Genomic DNA, 13,121 nt, shown 5'->3' on the forward strand with positions numbered 1-13,121 from the left:
CACAATATATGTGCACATTTACCTGTATCCCACGTATCTCACACACAACATACGTGCTCACTACCTGTAACCCATGTATCTCACACACAATATATGTGCACACTCACCTGCAATCCACGTATCTCACACACAATATATGTGCACATTTACCTGTATCCCACGTATCTCACACACAATATATGTGCACACTCACCTGTAACCCACGTACCTCACACACACTATATGTGCACACTCACCTGTAACTCATGCACCTCACACACAATATACGTGCACACTCAACTATAACTCATGTACCGCAAACACAATATACGTGCCCACTCACCTGTAACTCATGTACCTCACACACAATATATATGCACATTCACCCGTAACTTGTATCTGTCACTCAAAACATACATGCACACTCATCTGTAAAGCCCATCTCTCAACAAAAGTAAATACCCACCTGTAACCTTCATCCCTCAGATACAAGTGCACACTCACCTGGGCTGATACTGTCACTTGTGTTCTCATCAGGGTCTCCCAGCTGACGCGTCACACACAGATCTTCTGTTATCTCAACTTTCACTATATCAGCATTATCCTCATCTGTACAAATAAAGTAGATTCAGTTTTTATATCACATGATCTAGTTATCTATAAAACGGTTTGTGCATTTCCCAGACAGACAACAACACCAAATACACACAATCAGCACATTTTCCCTCTCATCATTTTTTACTGTGATCCTCTATATTAAAATATAAAACTACACCATGAACTAAACAAGGGTTAAACTCATTGTGTTATTTGCGCTTATAAAACCAAACAGTAAACTACAAGGGAGAGCAGTAAGTAACTGTGTGCACAGCCCCGGCAGACTCTCACGTATTACTACTCACCGGCAGGGAGGGAGAGCAGTAAGTAACTGTGTGCACAGCCCCGGCAGACTCTCACGTATTACTACTCACCTGCAGGGAGGGAGAGCAGTAAGTAACTGTGTGCACAGCCCCGGCAGACTCTCACGTATTACTACTCACCTGCAGGGAGGGAGAGCAGTAAGTAACTGTGTGCACAGCCCCGGCAGACTCTCACGTATTACTACTCACCGGCAGGGAGGGAGAGCAGTAAGTAACTGTGTGCACAGCCCCGGCAGACTCTCACGTATTACTACTCACCGGCAGGGAGGGAGAGCAGTAAGTAACTGTGTGCACAGCCCCGGCACACTCTCACGTATTACTACTCACCGGCAGGGAGGGAGAGCAGTAAGTAACTGTGTGCACAGCCCCGGCAGACTCTCACGTATTACTACTCACCGGCAGGGAGGGAGAGCAGTAGGTAACTGTGTGCACAGCCCCGGCAGACTCTCACGTATTACTACTCACCGACAGGGAGGGAGAGCAGTAGGTAACTGTGTGCACAGCCCAGGCAGACTCTCACGTATTACTGCTCACCGGCAGGGAGGGAGAGCAGTAGGTAACTGTGTGCACAGCCCCGGCAGACTCTCACGTATTACTACTCACCGGCAGGGAGGGAGCAATGTATTTCAGTCTGATGACTATTCATGTCATCTGTCTCATCCTCTTCCTTCACATTTAATAGCCCAGTGCCCGGGTTTTCCTCTAGACGCCCTGTAATTAAAGCAGGAAAATACCTGATAGTATACGATAGAGGATGTAATATAAACTTATAAAATATTATTATTATTATATAAAATATTAATATCTCCACCTTAATGGTTAATAGGGAACAGCTATGGGTCCAAATATACCAGCAGCTTTGAATATTGTAGTAATTTTCTATGCAGCTAATTCATTCACCTTGAGGAATCCTCCTGATAGGTAAATGTGAGTTATTAAACAGTGGGTACCATGTCAATAGCGCTCTCTAATGAAGGATCCTGCATATAACAGTCTACACCAGTGTGCAGTGAGGTTTTACATAACGGATATAATAAAGGCTGCTGAACAAACCTAAAGGAAAAGCTTGCTGCCTGTTCCCTTTTTGTATCTTTTAATACACGTAAGTGTTATGGTTTGGGATATACACAATACAGGGCTAATAGACGTATCCGTGTGCTGTAAACCTCAGAGGTTAAATAGCTAATAACCCTACATAAAGATTGGTCAAAACAAGTGCAACTGAAAAGGAGGATACCAGGGAGCATAAGTACTGGCTAGACGTCATCACAAAACAACGGCATCAAAAAGAAAGGCACAGAGGGATACGGCAGAGCAACTCCAGCTCCACACTAACTTCTGCCCCCAGCTATGCACTGAAGAGCAGCACCATATTGTACATAATAAGTTTATGTAAGAATGCAGCAATGCTTCAGCTCCATTTAATGAAAGAATACCTAGATATCCTCAGGAGCATGCACATGTCAAGGAGCACTATATGTATAATGTTGTTACAAGCACTGCTGCAAATACAGAGCACACACCTGAGCCTACTTCAGTATGCTCTCATGGTAAGAACTGCTGCCATATATACAGAGCACACACCTGAGCCTACCTCAGTATGCTCTCATGATAAGAACTGCTGCCATTATACAGAGCACACACCTGAGCCTACCTCAGTATGCTCTCATGATTGCTGCCATATACAGAGCACACACCTGAGCCTACCTCAGTATGCTCTCATGATTGCTGCCATATACAGAGCACACACCTGAGCCTACCTCAGTATGCTCTCATGATAACAACTGCTGCCATATACAGAGCACACACCTGAGCCTACAACAGTATGCGCTCATGATAAGAACTGCTGCCATATACAGAGCACACACCTGAGCCTACAACAGTATGCGCTCATGATAAGAACTGCTGCCATATACAGAGCACACACCTGAGCCTACCTCAGTATGCTCTCATGAAAAGAACTGCTGCCATATACAGAGCACACACCTGAGCCTACCTCAGTATGCTCTCATGATAAGAACTGCTGCCATATACAGAGCACACACCTGAGCCTACCTCAGTATGCTCTCATGATAAGAACTGCTGCCATATACAGAGCACACACCTGAGCCTACCTCAGTATGCGCTCATGATAAGAACTGCTGCCGATCTTGGTGGACTTCCGGTGGGGGCGGAGCTGTTAGGCACGCTGTGCAGCTTGCGGTGCTCTGAACAACAGGAGCCTGGATATTCTCCCCCAGCATTTGCTGCCTGCTTTACCCAGATCGTCTGGGAGCGTTTGCAGGACTACAGGCGGTGTCTACGCCTATGCCGTGGAAGTCTTCCTGATTGGCGGTTCAGCCCAGCGGTGGATACCGCACTAGCCTCCATAGACACGCACAGGGAGGAGAGGAGCAGGCAAGTCTACCTCAGTGAATCTCCCGGGTTCCCTGAGTGGAGTGACCGCTGGTAGGAGGGAGCGGGACGTCCGCGGAGTGATCGGTGGACAACGCTCCCTCCTCGCGGTTGAATATAACATCTGATCAGTCGGAGGCCTGAGGAGACGCTCTTCTCTACTGTGGTGCCCAAGGCAGGCTTGTCAAGTTTGGGATCTCTCTGGGTAAGACTTACCTGTTTTATTCGTATACCCTAATTGATATATTGGAATACAAGTGTCTGGAATAAGTGATCAGCAGAGGGCGCAGCGCACTGTCTCTCCATGGAAAATTGATCTGAGATGAGCAAGAGCAGAAAGTACTCTATGTTAACATTTGCTTTGTTATGTTCCGTCTACCACAGTTTGGGGGAAATAATGATCCTGGGTGCTTGGCAAGATTAATTAATCCCTCATTTCTACGGTGATGGCCAAGTCTGTTGGGCCTTGATTTTCCTTTATTAAAGCTGATACAGCCCAGAATCCGATAAGAAGATACATCTCCCTCTCTAAGAATTTTGTTTGGGACATTCCTTTGCCTTTTGGGGAAAAATTGGTGAACTGTGTAATTGGCTGTTCTACTTATCTATATAACCTCTTCATCAGTTGATGGAATTTTTTGTTTCTACTTATCTACATAATCTCTTCATCAGTTGATGGAACTTTTTTTTTTTTTTTGGCTTTGAGCTCCCTGATTTCCTGCGTAGTCAGCATTTGAATTTTCATGAAGTGCATAGTGGGGAGAAGGAGTAAGGAATAGAAGGCACAAGTAGCATATAGGTGACTGTTGTCTTGCTTTTCTTCTTTTCTAGAGAAATATCATGTAAGATTGTGGTGCTAAGACATATTGGTTAGGTATTGAAATTTGGTGATATACTCCCTTGATTTTTTTCTATTTTTGTTGCACTCTTTATAACTAATACCACCGTAAAGGCCCTAAATTCACTAGTTTTCACACTCTCTGTGGGGGGGGGGGGGGGGCTTGAAAAGAAAGGAAAAAAAAAATATCACTCTCACAATAGAAGCTTCTCTGCTTCCTATTTTTCTCCTATTTATTTAGGGGTCGTAATGTTTTTTTGGTATTGATATAACATTTGATGTATATTTGTATTTTGCTGTTTGTTTTTGCACGAATTTCTTAAATCACTGGGTACATGGAAAGATTTATTACTCACACGAAACAAAGTTCCCCCATAATGCCACCCAAAATTAAGGACAGGAAGGTTAGGAGTGTAGACACTTCACTAGACCCCGTGCTGGATGGGGGGTACATCCCACCTAGATGTAGGTAACTTAGTATCACAATTAACAGACATTTTTACTCCCCAATTTGATATCATCAAGAATGAGCTCAGCAGGATTTCTACATATATTTCATCATTGTCAAGCGAGGTTAAGCAGTTCGCCTCAAGAATGAAGGAGGCGGAAGACAGGATCTCAGACTTGGAGGATCGGGCTAACGTCCAAGATAAAGTAGTACATGACCAGGAAGTTAGAATATCTAGCTTACAATCCCGTCATCTTCAGAAGGGGTAGCTACAGTAATTGATACCCAGGTGCTGATCACCCAATTAACAGCAATTTTCTCCCCCCAGTTTGAGGGTATTAAAAGAGACCTGGGAGGTATTTCTACGGAATTATCTATTCTTTCAACTGAAGTCAAACAGTTTTCACAGAGAATTGGGGATGCAGAAAATAGAATTTCTACAGTAGAAGATAAGTTGACAGCCCAAGAGGCTACTATTCAGGCCCAGGAAGTCAAACTTAATAGTATGCAGTCGCGCCTGGAGGAGCTTGAAGATCGCTCCAGGCGCAACAATATCAGGATTATAGGTTTACCCGAAACACCAGAATTTGAAGACTTGGTTAAATTTACTTCCTCCACTCTCCCCCTTGCTATTGGGTTTTCACCGCAGCTTCTCCCCTTAGCAATCGAGAGAGCCCACAGAGTGGGTCCCAGAAGGGATTCAGCTGGTGCTCTGGGTAAATCTAGGATGTGTATTTTTAAGCTGTTGAAATTTCAGGATAAGCTTGAGTTTCTGAAGTTGGCTAAGAAAGCGGGTTCATTAGAATTTGGGAACAGCAAGATCTTGCTGTTCCAGGACTTCTCGGCGGAAACTTCCGCTCGTAGAAGACTCATGGCACCGTATTGTTCGCAGCTGATCTCTAAGGGGATTAAAGCCAGTCTATTTTACCCTGCTAAAATTATAGGGGAAAATAAGGGAGCCAAATTTATTTTTAACGAAGTTCTGGAGGTGAAAGATTTTCTGAGAACCTTAGAGTCCTAAATTGAAGTTCACGGTTAAGTCAGAGTTTTTCCTCTTTTTTTTTTTTCTTTTTGTGAGTTTTTGGTCCTGGTTCATTTTGTGATTTTATTGGTTTGGCTTATTTTGTGATTTTTATTTGCTGTTTTTATTTCTGCATTGTGTATAATGAATATTTTGATAATGTATGAGAAAGATGCATATGTTAAAATGTGTCGTGTAAAAATGCCTGAAATTCTATTGTGTTTTTTTTTTTTTTTTTTTTTTTCTTTCTCTTCCCTTTTTCGCCTCCTTTCCGCCGTCCCTCCCCCTCCCCTCGGATGTTGCTGCCAGTTCTCCGTCCCTTCCAGGGTTCAGCCATGATAATGAGCAGGGAGAATAACAGCAATGGGTTGTAGAATTCTCTCATGGAATGTGGGGGGGATATCCTCTCCCGCCAAGCGCAAGTTGGTTATTAAATCATTAGCGGTAGAAAAGCCAGAGGTGGTGTTTCTGCAAGAGACCCATCTAGATGCAATAGAAGCGGCGAAGCTTAAAATGAGATGGGTCGGCGAGGTTTTGGCCTCATCTTCTCCTTCTAAAAAGCGAGGAGTTGCGGCTCTCTTTCATAAAGACTTGGATTATCAAGTTACGAAAGTCGAGTTTGATTCTTCAGCCCGGTTTATGTTGTTACAGGTAGTGATAAAATCGGTAAAATACGTATTTTGTAATATTTACGCCCCCAATAAATTCTCAGTAAAATTCTGGGACCGGATCCAAAACATAATCTACCCTTTTATAAAGGAGAACTTAATTATCTGTGGAGATTTTAATGCCACCCTGAGTCCGGAGCTAGATCGTTTTTCAAGAAAGAACGACGCTAATTATAAGTATCACGCCAACTACTTTAAAAAATTTTGCATCAAACTGACATTGACTGATATTTGGCGGCTGCAAAATCCTTTGGTTAAAGCTTATACATGCGAATCTAAGTCATTCAGGACATTCTCGCGGATAGATTTTTTTCTAATTGCGGAAGCACTGACAGTTTTTCAGCTTAAAACAGGAATTGGGGAATTTTTAGTTTCCGACCATGCTATAATATCTTTATCTATTCTTGATTCTCATGACGCTCGTCCACTTACACGGGTTTTCGGGTTCCCCCGTTTTTTATATGCCAACCCTAGTTTTTCTTCATGGATGAAGTCTACTTGGCATGAATATGTTTTGTTTAATTCGAACTTTAGTCACAAGGCAGAGGTGTATTGGGAGGCGGCCAAGGCGGTGATTCGTGGTAAAATAATAGCCTACTTGAGTTTGCGTGCAAAAAAAATTAAGGAACAAGGGAGTTCCCTTGTTGTAAGATCCAGAGCTACCTATAGGGACTTCCAGTTAGATCCCTTCCCACTAAAATGGGCATTGTATCGTGAGGCTAGGAAGGAGAGGGAGATCTACTTAAAGCAGAAATCGCTGGAGGAAGATGCTAGAGTGAATCTCAAATTTAGGAGCTTTCATGGGTGTTCGGCGAAACATCTGTCCCGCTTGACCAAGATCAGAAAAAAAAGAAATTTTATCGCTGTTATAAAAAATGGCGAAGACAGGTTTTTTGAGCCGGTAGAGATCTCTCTGGAATTTTTTAAGTATTATCAAGAACTATATTCGGCGGTTTCAGCAGACCACATTAACCAAAAGTCTTTTTGGGCGACTATAAGTATCCCTAAGGTCCAAGAAGAGGAGTTGGCCGTGCTGAATCAGCCGATATCGCGGGAGGAGATTGGTACAGCTATTGATAATCTTAAGCTTAATAAGGCCGCTGGCCCTGATGGGCTTCCGGCCGAATTTTATAAATTACTCAAGGAAGAACTGCTGCCCTCGTTAGAGGCTCTATTCAATAATTATTATCTGTCTGAAAACGGGATCTCGGAAAATTTTGCTGCAGCCAACATATCACTCATTGCGAAAAAAAATAAAAATCCAGAGAACATGGCCTCTTATAGGCCAATATCAGTGCTCAATACTGACTACAAGCTTCTGGCTGGTATTATTGCTTGTAGATTGAATCTCTGCCTGCAGAATCTGATCCATCAGTATCAGACCGGATTTATGACCGCCAGAAACTCGTCGCGGAATATTCGAAGGGTTATTACGTTTTTGGACTATATGTCGAATTTGGAACCAGATCCTGGTAATGTTGGAATTCGCGATTCTGCAGTCTTAACCCTAGATGCAGTCAAGGCTTTTGACTCCATTGTTTGGGAGCACTTATTTTCCTCGTTGCAGAAATTTGGCTTCTCTGGCAATTTTATTCACTTTATTCATAAGATTTATTGCAAACCAATTTCGTTTCTTCTGGTGAATGGGATTCGCTCTCAGGGGATTGTTCTACATCGTGGGACGAGGCAGGGGTGTCCGTTATCTCCCCTTTTGTTTAATGTGGCTCTAGAACCCCTAGCGGTTAGATTTCGTGATGTATTGACAGGAATTTCATTGGGATCTCATCGTTTAAAAACCCTTCTTTATGCTGATGATATGCTGATTTTTGTAGACAAGCCCCTTCATTCGATTCCAATCATTCTCCAAATCCTCTCTCAGTTTAGTTCTTTTTCAGGATACTCGGTGAATTTAGAAAAGAGTGAACTCATGTATATGGGCAATAACTCATCTGGTTTGGAAAAATTTCCTTTTAAGGTTGTCAATACAATTAGTTATTTGGGACTCAAGTTACATAAGAACCCGAAAGTATGGTATGTCGCGAATTTCGTCCCCCTTTTGAAAAAAATTAAAATAGATCTGCAGTTATGGGCTTCTTTTCCGCTATCAATTTCAGCAAAGGTAAACCTAATAAAAACGATTGTTTTTCCGCGTCTTCTATATGTGCTACAGAATCTCCCTCTCTTTATTTCTTGTTCAGATATTAGGAAGCTATACAGTGATTTTTCAAAATTTATCTGGAAAGATAAGAGACCAAGGATTGCAATAGCTAAACTTATACAAAGGACAGACCGTGCTGGGTTGGCGTTGCCGGATATCAGGCTTTACAACACGGCGGCTCTGATGAAATTCGCCGTGGATTGGTTGGCGGATACTAATGGGTTAGCAGTCAGTCAAGAGGAAGCTTTTTATATTCGGCCGTTTGCCCTTTCTGCGCTGCTACATTGTAAGATAAGTCAGCTACCATCTAATATCAGTAAATTGATATCCTTTAAAAATGTTGTGATCGCATGGCGGAAGTTTTGTACCTGTCTAGGTGTAGATCCCTCAGTGTCAGAATATTTACCTATTCAGGGAAACCCGAATTTTATCCCGGGTATATATCAGAAGGTGTTCAAATCTTGGAGGGATAAGGGGCTGCGGTTTGCCAAGCAATTATTGGGGCCTGATAATCTGGTGCAGACTGCGGAGTCTCTGTTTCAAACTTATGATCTCTCCAGGTCTGATCTGTTCGCGTATTTCCAGATTCGTCATTTTATGTATGAACAAAATTGGGAGAATAGTATGTTAGCGGAATGGTCTGTCATCAAAATGCTAATTAAGAAATTCAGTATGGGAAGTTCCTCGATCTCCTTAATATACGATATTATGCTTTCTAAACAATCTGATAAGCATCTGCATAGTATAAGTACCTGGTTGTTCCCGGCTATTAACGATATCACTGTAGAGAAGATCATCCAGAGTTGTAATATGGTCCAGAAATGCAGGGTTTCGGTGTCCTGGAAGGAATCGCATTGGAAGCTCCTGAATAATTTTTATCTGCATCCGCTTAAATTACAAAAATTTTCTGATTCCGGATTAAATATTTGTCCCAGATGCTCAAATTCCAGGGCCGATCTATTTCATATGTTTTGGTTTTGTCCCAAAATTAACCAGTTATGGCATAAAGTGCTTCATTGGTTTAATTCGCTATTCGGGGTAAAGGTTGTGCTTACTCTGCAAGATGTGGTTCTACTTATAACAGAAGTACATAGAAACTCGGCAGCTATGACCTACACATTGAATACGATTATTCTAGCAGTACGTCATCTTGTCTTGCAGAATTGGAAAGCTAAGAGAGCTCCGAGCTTAGAGAGGTCTTGTAAAGAAATCCAAGGCCAAATTGTATTTGAGTCATATCACCTCTCGGAAGCTTCTGAGAAGAGAACTAAGGAGTTTTTACAGGGATGGGTACCAATCATCTTGTCATATCCCCTCCAGATTCAAAAGCAGATCCTTGCCCCGGTCCGAAATACGGTCTGCTTTGCTGAATTAGTCGTAGCAGGGGTATTCCCAGTATCCTGGGTAAACGCGGTTGTATAATCTGGTAGCTGTCGGTAGCTCTGCTCGGGACGCACTAGCAGCGGTAAGGTATTGCGTTGCTGGGGGGATAGAGAGGGAGGGCGGCGGAGTTAGGGGGGCTTTTTTTTTTTTTTGTTCAAAGAATCATATTATTTGTAGGCAGGTAGCCGTTGAGAATTATTTAGGCTAAACAAAGATTGGAATCAGTGTCTGTTAATTTTCATTAGGTTAATTCATTATTTGTGTCGAGGTATATAGAGTTACCAGATTTGTAGCGATGTGGAGCTGTGTCTCCAGACATGATTTACGAAATGTCGTTGTTTTTTTGTGTTGTTTTATCTATTTTCTCTTTTTTCTGTATGTTTTATTTTTTATGTACTAAATAAATGAAAAAAAAATATAATAAAAAAAAAAAGAAGGCACAAGTAGCATATAGGTGACTGTTGTCTTGCTTTTCTTCTTTTCTAGAGAAATATCATGTAAGATTGTGGTGCTAAGACATATTGGTTAGGTATTGAAATTTGGTGATATACTCCCTTGATTTTTTCTATTTTTGTTGCACTCTTTATAACTAATACCACCGTAAAGGCCCTAAATTCACTAGTTTTCACACTCTCTGGGGGGGGGGGGGTAGAAAAGAAAGGAAAAAAAAAAATATCACTCTCACAATAGAAGCTTCTCTGCTTCCTATTTTTCTCCTATTTATTTAGGGGTCGTAATGTTTTTTTGGTATTGATATAACATTTGATGTATATTTGTATTTTGCTGTTTGTTTTTGCACGAATTTCTTAAATCACTGGGTACATGGAAAGATTTATTACTCACACGAAACAAAGTTCCCCCATAATGCCACCCAAAATTAAGGACAGGAAGGTTAGGAGTGTAGACACTTCACTAGACCCCGTGCTGGATGGGGGGTACATCCCACCTAGATGTAGGTAACTTAGTATCACAATTAACAGACATTTTTACTCCCCAATTTGATATCATCAAGAATGAGCTCAGCAGGATTTCTACATATATTTCATCATTGTCAAGCGAGGTTAAGCAGTTCGCCTCAAGAATGAAGGAGGCGGAAGACAGGATCTCAGACTTGGAGGATCGGGCTAACGTCCAAGATAAAGTAGTACATGACCAGGAAGTTAGAATATCTAGCTTACAATCCCGTCTGGAGGACCTTGAGGATCGCTCCAGGCGGAATAATATCAGAATTATTGGACTTCCCGAATCCCCCCGAGTATGAGGACCTGTTGAAGCTTACTTCTTTACTACTCCCCAAAGCGTTAGGTTTCCCTCCCCAACAATTGCCCCTTGCAGTAGAAAGAGCGCATAGGGTTGGATATTCGAAAGCAAATGTAACCACTGCTAACAGAAGTAGAATGTGTATCTTTAAGCTACTTAGATATCAGGATAAGCTGGAATTTTTAAAATTATACAGAAAGTCAGGGGAATTTATTTTTGAGAAAAACAAATTATTATTCTTTCAAGATTTCTCATTAGAGACATCTCTTAAAAGGAAACAAATGGTCCCCTATTGTGCAAGGATCACCAGTAAAGGCATAAAAGCGTGGATCACATATCCCGCTAAAATCATAGTGGATAAGAATGGCGTCAGACATGTCCTTAATAATCCCCAAGAGGCTCATGAGTTTATCGGTGCCCTATAGGTTATAACGGAATTTACTCTTTACAAACCCGAAATGTATTGTACTGAATTGTTGTTTTTTATTGCTAATTTTATTTTTGATATTTGCTTGTTTGAAATATTGTTTACTGTTTTCTTTAAAGGGGAAAAAAAAAAAGAATGGACCTGAAATTTAGCATCATATATTTACGGTTGTATTGGTGCTCAGGCTGGGTATTTGTTCCTAGGAGTAGAAGCATATTTAATTGCTATTTTTCTGTTTTTAAATCTCCCTTTTTTTTTCTCTCTCTCTCTTCCTTTTCTCCCTCTCCTCCCCCCATCGCTGGTCCGAATAAATACTAAGTATGATATTTAATTAGATGTCTTCCAAGATTAATATACTTTCCTGGAATGTTGGGGGGGTAACATCTCCCAGGAAACGCAAATTAATTATTAAATACTTTGCTAAATTTAACCCGGATGTGGTAATGCTGCAAGAAACACATCTAAATGATATAGAAGCAGCAAAACTGAAGTGTAAATGGGTGGGTGAATGTGTTGCAGCCCCTGCGGTTAAAAGGAGATCAGGAGCGGCAATCCTGTTGCATAAAAATTTAGATTATAAAATTGTTAAAACGGAGGCTGATCCGGAAGGAAGATTCTTGATTTTACATATACAGATTAAGTATTGCGACTTTGTGTTATGCAATTTATATGGCCCGAATTTATTTTCTCCTGTTTTCTGGGACACTATTAGGAGTAAGGATTTCTTTCCTCAGCAGCTAATTTAATTTTAGAGGGAGATTTCAATATGACGCTGTGTCCTGTCTTGGATAGGTTGTCTTTAAAAAACTTACGGGAAAATAATAAAGTTGCAAAATATTTTAAAACTTTCTGTCATGAATTGAACTTAATTGATATATGGAGACTTAAAAATCCGGAGCAGCGTAGTTTTTCCTGCGAGTCAAAAACACATGACATTTTCTAGAATAGACCTGTTCTTAATATCTAAACCTTTAGCATTATGTAGATTGGAGGCAGATATATATGATATTGCTATCTCGGACCACGCAGTAATTTCCTTTACACTTTTGGCCACTGCCCCTCCCAAGAGTCAAAAACAGAATTTATGTTTACCTGATAAATTTCTTTCACCAACGGTGTGTCCGGTCCACGGCTTCATCCTTACTTGTGGGATATTTTCTTCCCCTACAGGAAATGGCAAAGAGAGCACCCAGCAAGAGCTGTCCATATAGCCGCCCCTCTGGCTCCGCCCCCCAGTCATTCGACCGACGGTTAGGAGAAAAAGGAGAAACTATAGGGTGCCGTGGTGACTGTAGTGTATAAAGAAAGACATTTTTCAAACCTGATTAAAAACCAGGGCGGGCAGTGGACCGGACACACCGTTGGAGAAAGAAATTTATCAGGTAAACCTAAATTCTGTTTTCTCCAACATTGGTGTGTCCGGTCCACGGCTTCATCCTTACTTGTGGGAACCAATACCAAAGCTTTAGGACACGGATGAAGGGAGGGAGCAAATCAGGTTACCTAAACAGAAGGCACCACGGCTTGCAAAACCTTTCTCCCAAAAACAGCCTCCGAAGAAGCATAAGTATCGAATTTGTAAAATTTGGCAAAAGTATGCAGAGAAGACCAAGTCGCTGCCTTAC

The 13,121-nt window shown here is 41.6% G+C and overlaps 1 protein-coding gene across 1 annotated transcript in view; it reads right to left on the minus strand.

Moving 5' to 3' along the window:
* LOC128643631 (gastrula zinc finger protein XlCGF8.2DB-like) overlaps window positions 1-13,121 on the minus strand; it is a 125,033-nt gene that overhangs the window by 25,006 nt on the left and 86,906 nt on the right. The window contains exons 2-3 of the mRNA XM_053696464.1: window positions 1,503-1,610; window positions 484-588 (exon numbers count right to left, since the gene is read on the minus strand). Coding sequence (XP_053552439.1) covers window positions 484-588; window positions 1,503-1,610 — 213 coding nt within the window. The remainder of the gene's footprint in view (window positions 1-483; window positions 589-1,502; window positions 1,611-13,121) is intronic.

Source organism: Bombina bombina, unplaced genomic scaffold (assembly GCF_027579735.1).
Source record: "Bombina bombina isolate aBomBom1 unplaced genomic scaffold, aBomBom1.pri scaffold_526, whole genome shotgun sequence".
NCBI classification, from domain to species: domain Eukaryota; kingdom Metazoa; phylum Chordata; class Amphibia; order Anura; family Bombinatoridae; genus Bombina; species Bombina bombina.